The 5,988-nt window shown below is 38.7% G+C and overlaps 1 protein-coding gene across 1 annotated transcript; it reads right to left on the reverse strand.

Annotated features, from left to right (window-relative positions):
• Nucleotides 1-5,657, reverse strand: LOC146452053 (uncharacterized). Its single transcript, XM_085098408.1, has 3 exons — nucleotides 4,675-5,657; nucleotides 2,143-2,482; nucleotides 1-1,345 (listed from the first exon to the last, which is right to left on the reverse strand). Exons 1-3 carry the CDS (start codon nucleotides 4,806-4,808, stop codon nucleotides 1,139-1,141), a joined length of 681 nt encoding a protein of 226 aa, XP_084954534.1. The 5' UTR covers nucleotides 4,809-5,657; the 3' UTR covers nucleotides 1-1,138.
• Between the last annotated feature and the right edge of the window lie 331 nt (nucleotides 5,658-5,988).

Here is a 5,988-nt window from a genome sequence, read left to right on the forward strand (position 1 = left end):
TCAGTTTATCTCCATTTATTCTAAACCACACAGTTTTTCTTTTTAGTTATATACAACTAGTACAAAAACATTTGAAAATCTTAATAATGTTGAAGATCCACGGAATTCTTTTCATGGAGGCGGCGAACTGTATAATTAACAAATATGACATTGCCGCTGAGCCAATCAAATCCTTGGAATTGCATTATACAATGATCCTGTTTTTAATAATAAAAACTTTTTTAGTGGAATAAATCAATTTACTTCTATCTTTATTACAGGTCAAAATGTCCAGCAATTAACGATTAAAATGCTGCTGTCATGCAATACCACACAGGATAAACTTTGTTGGAATACGTAAAATTCCTAATATAAAGTTCCAAGGACTTTTCATACAGTTAATGTCGGAGGAGGGTAGGGGTGGGGGCCTATCATTGGATGGGGTATTTTGTTTCAAATTTGGTTGCGTTTGTTAATAAAAACAGCTAAACCTAAGGGGCTTATATTCGGGGTGGGAAGGTTGGGTATTATTTACGTTCGAAACTTCACGGTAAAAGAGAAAAATACATTTTAAAAGTTACGATAACTGTGATAGGCTGCAGTTACAAAGTCTAGCCAATCGTTAGTCGCATTCCTCTGATAATTCTTTTTAAAAGTAATTAGAACCTGACTTCAGTCCGCGTTTTTTTCCAATCTCGTATTCAGTGTCCTCAGGCTCTTTGACCAGCGCTTGATCGTCAGGAGAGACTCTGGGGTACTGGAATTCTATAACCGCAGAATTTCTGCGGTAAAACAATGCAAGCCGTTTATGGGCAGCCAATCAAAAAATTTAAATTTTTTCAAATTCTCCAGACTCTCTCCTGGCGAGCGACCGCTGGCCACGAGATTGCGTTTTCTCGGTCTCGGGGCAGCCAATTAAAAAATCTGCAGAGTCAAGCCTGGTGACCAGCCGCTGGCCAACGAGCCTGAGGGCCCTTGCCTTGGCGTTTCCTTGACCAGCAGGGTCTACTCGCTGGTCAAACTGAATGTGGGCTCTGTGAACGATATTGGCAGAATTCTTGTCTCCTGTCTACTATACGAAGTTATTTTCAACCGTCTCTCAAAAGGAACAAAATAGCCCTGGGTGATAGATAAGAATGCCATTCGAAATATTTAAGATTTACAACAGTTCTTTACTAATATGAGTCATCACATGACTCTTTTGAGCGGAGGACTGGGTAAAGCGTTTGCCACAGTACTTGCACTGATATGGCTTTTCACCGGTGTGTATCCGCTCATGCGCAGCAAGGTTCCCGGATTGAGCAAACGTCTTGGGGCAAAATTGGCACTGAAATGGCTTCTCTCCGTTGTGAATTCGCATGTGAACCTAAAATAGAATGCAACAGGATATTTGAACGTTTACATTCAAAATGTATACGATAGGGCACAAAATACATGAGAAAATATTCAAAATTCTGACTTTTCAGCGAAAGGTAACGTTGCTTGACACATTTGTATTTAAATATACCCATTATTTGATGACAAATTCTTAAGGTAAGTTGACTTTGGGTAAAATTTTCTGACATGTAGGAAGCCCGAAATTATTCACAGCATATTTTTTTATCAACTTGAGAAGTTTGAGTGACTTACTGTAAGAATACTTTCCTTATACGAAATACAGAATTATTTGAAATGTTTCTGTCAAATTCAGTCTAAGTGACCTTAAGTATGATGTAATTATGACTTTAAGACAAGGGATACCCGACATATAAGGATACAAGATTTTGATTTTGTTATTTCTCAGGGAGATTTTGGGCTGTATGCGAGGCTAGTGCATCTACACGTTTCCTCTGGTTTTGCTTCACTACGCTCTGTGATTGATTAGAAAACCAATAGTGACTTCACGCTCGCATGTGTTTTCCCGCGCTTGGCGTCCCGTTTACTTATGTTTGCTTTGAGTTCTGATTGGTTTACTAGCGTTGTTTATGTCTTTTTGATTGGTTAACGTGATTACTCTAGTTTTATTTGGTTTACGATACTCAAATGAAAACCGCTCTAATTGAAATAAATTCTCAAACACAAATTTGCGAATTGCGAGAATTATTCTTTTAAAACAGCCTCAAACCAAAAGTCGAGTAATCTTAAAACAAAACAAACAAACAAAACAAAAAATCTGAACAATACCCTTAAGGTTCCTGACCGCGAAAACGTTTTCAAACAAACGGAACACTGGGGCCGATAAATAAGTTGTCTTCTTGTGCTGTTTGGTTTGGTGTCATCATCATTATTCTGGGGAAGGTAACCAAGCCGTGTCATGCTCTCCTCAGGTGGGGGACTGGGGAGATCCTCCGTCTGTAGGGGTGGAGTCGGTGGTGGAGTTTCTGCTTTTTCTTTTTTCACTTGCACTGGTGACGAGAGGGTACTTGGTGTTGCTATGGAGACGCGTGACGATACTGCGTTGGTAACTGCTGTACTTGCTCTTGCAGGATGGCTGAGGGAATGTCCGGCGAGAGAAAACTGGGGCCTGACAATAGTGGAATAATAGCAACAACAACAGCAATTTATTTAAGTGTTCCCAAATGTTTGTTAAACAATTTTCCACTAGCTCATGTTGGATATGAGATGTCATAGTGCCGAATAGGCTATTTTCATCCCATTTCCCACAGGTGAGAGCGGGTGTAGTTTTATTAAAAACAATCTATAAATTATTTTAAAAACTGCAAAAGCCGTGAACGAAGATCCTGCTTGCTTGTACGTTGGATCTCACAGGAGATCTAATCAGCCAAACTTGAAAAATAGACGATGAGAAGTCCAAAGACTACTGCAAAGCTGACACAACGTAATATATTTTAAAACAATATTTCGGCTGGCCAAACCAGCCTTCTTCAGGTTTAGATGTTACTAAATTATATAAATGAAATTACAATATATATCATGGAGGATGTTGCAATACATGGGAGCAGCGGAAATGACGTTTACAAGGTGGAACCAAAGGATGAGGAAATAAGTAAAATAAAATAAAAAAATTACAATTCATCACGTCTATTCAAACCGTGGGGTTCCAAGGTCCCCGCTAAATCTATAAGAAAAGATTCTCTGGCTTTTCTGATTGAATCACGTGAGGAGTGGATAACTTCAAGTGGTATTAGTAACAATGTAACCGCTGCCATTTACAATACATAGGTGAAACTAAGCGACGTCTCAAAGACAGATTCAACGAACATAGACGCCCAGTTGACAAAACAAACATTTCATCCAAACCAACCACTGTTTCTGAACATTTTCTTTCTCAACCTAACCACTGCCACACTGACATGCAACTAATACCACTTGAAGTTATCCACTCCTCACGTGATTCAATCAAAAAAGCCAGAGAATCTTTTCTTATAGATTTAGCGGGGACCTTGGAACCCCACGGTTTGAATAGACGTGATGAATTGTAATTTTTTTTATTTTATTTTACTTGTTTCCTCATCCTTTGGTACCACCTTGTAAACGTCATTTCCGCTGCTCCCATGTATTGCAACATCCTCCATGATATATATTGTAATTTCATTTATATAATTTAGTAACATCTAAACCTGAAGAAGGCTGGTTTGGCCAGCCGAAATATTGTTTTAAAATATATTACGTTGTGTCAGCTTTGCAGTAGCCTTTGGACTTCTCATCGTCTATAAATTATTGATTTCATTTTCCGAGAAAAACGGCCACGCAGTCAATGATGATAGATAAGTCCTTTTGGGATTCAAAAAGACGAGGTTACCCACGTTTCGAGGACTTGTTTTCGCCACAACGCCGTCCTCACAACAACTCGTAGCAAAATGACGAAGGTTAACTCGTACAGTTTCCTGTCAAAATGACACTGGTTCACGCATGCGCACTCTTTCTCCATGTATCCCAACGATTTCAGCTGTCCCGACGACTAATGCACAGCTGAAGTAACGGCTGTTGAATTTTCCATTTGCGATATTTTCGGCTGGCCAGACCAAATACGATAATGGTTATTATTAAAAACTGAATCATTGTTTAATGCGGTTCCAGGGATTTGATTGGTTTACCGGCCATGGTATATGAGCCATGATAGTATACCATGCCCGAGAAATAGCGACCATAAAATTGTCCTGTAGTTGTTCTTGCAAAGCGAAACAGGCAGGATCTAGCAATATTTCTGGTTATTTTTAATAAAACAATTGTTATACTCGTGCTTCTTGGAAATGAGGTGATTATAGCCAACTCGGCGGTACGCACCTCGTTTGGATATCTATCATCTCAAACTCATTAATAATTCATCAAGAGAAAACAAAGAAAATCATTACTGTGAGCGTGGTTTGGATATGTGTTCCTAATTACCGTAAAATTTTGCCAACTTTAGCCTTGAATTTCTCCAAGAATAATTGATCATTTGAGAAGTAATATATCAAACGCGAGAAGGTGTGTTTCATCAGATATCCAAACACTGAGAAGTAGGTTGAAAAAACGAGGCACATGGTAGAAATGATACAGAAATACAAAACAAAAAACAAAACAAAATAAGAAAGAAAGAAAGAAAGAAACAAACAAACAAACAAACAAAAGGAAGAATATGCGGATTGCATGTAATCACGTTTGCTTAAGCTATGAGGTTCAAGAGTTCTAGCTTAAGATGCGTTTCTGCCATCTTTAAATTTTATGAATTCCCAGGGAAGATTAAAAGGAAACCTGTTATGGAATACATACCGTTGGGAATGGGGGATATAGTAATCCGAAGTGCATCGGTAGCATGGGAAGTACATCCTAGGGGTATTCCAGCCGCACAGGGGGTAGGGTTGTGGCACTCCAAACGCGGATGAGGAACTGGGATGAGGCATCATCAAAAGTGGATAGTCCGGATATAGTTCATGATTGATTGGGTAATAAGGATAGTAATGGCCTCCATTCGGACAGTACGAGCGTTCACTCTCGTCAACGGCATTTCTGACTAAAAATAAAAGACATAATACTTTAAAATATTATAATGTGCACAACAGTCGTTTTTTAATTTAGCCGAGCGCGTTCGGCTAAATAAACACCTTTTGAATACCCTCAAACAATTGGAACAAGGCAGACGAGGGGCTAACCTTCAAAACGTTAGCACTCAAATCTCTTTACACTGGCCAAATTACCTTACCAACTCTGTTGATATAACCAAACACTTTGAACAATTTGCAAGACAAATGCTAAGTGTAACAGCTCCTTGAGAGAGAGTGCCATACTCTTTAATTTCTTCGAAATTTATTGTCAAGAGACATCTTCGTTTCCAAATAGCCATTTAATTTACATAAACAGATATTCACGGATTCAACAGAATTAACGTCTCATAAAATTAAGAGCTGTATAAGCAGTAGCTTGCGTAGCTGGCGGTATTGTAGGCGCGCGCGAAGTTTGTCCCCGTCCCCATTCTCCTCGCGGCTCCGCCGCCAAAACTTTATTTCGCGCACGCCTACAATGCCGCCAGCTACACAAGCTATATAAGCAGGGGAGACAATTGTCTACACATGCTACAGATTGCCCGAGTTCTGCAACTGACAATCGTCGAAAAATGTCGATTTCATTATTTTCAGGAAGCTAGGGAGCCGATTGGTCAACCCTTTTAATACTGTACACCTGTCTGCAGAAAATTTTGAATATTTTTTTCGTTGGTTCAAATGTTTAGCGAAGTTAGAAAGAAGAAAAACAGTCTATGTTTTGGTCTAAAAATACGATAAAATTCCAAACGTCGAGGCAGACAAAAAAGAGACAATAATATAAACAAAATTATCATTTTCTTGTGCCCAGTGTTTACACGAAAGAAATCAGAGAAAAATATTTATCAAGACTATATATTTAACCTAAAAAACACAGTGGCCTCGCAAGTTACCGCGATAAATTTGCTTTGCAGTTTATTCATACCTTAATGGCAATATTCAGAGATTACACGAGTACGTTCGACACCTTATTAAAAGTGTACAAATTCAGCTATATGATGCTTTTAAGTTTATTTGTTTTTCTTTGTCTTTTTTCGAGTAGATGAAA

This window comes from Pavona decussata, unplaced genomic scaffold, assembly GCF_977016875.1.
Source record: "Pavona decussata unplaced genomic scaffold, jaPavDecu1.1 SCAFFOLD_381, whole genome shotgun sequence".
In the NCBI taxonomy this organism is placed as follows: domain Eukaryota; kingdom Metazoa; phylum Cnidaria; class Anthozoa; order Scleractinia; family Agariciidae; genus Pavona; species Pavona decussata.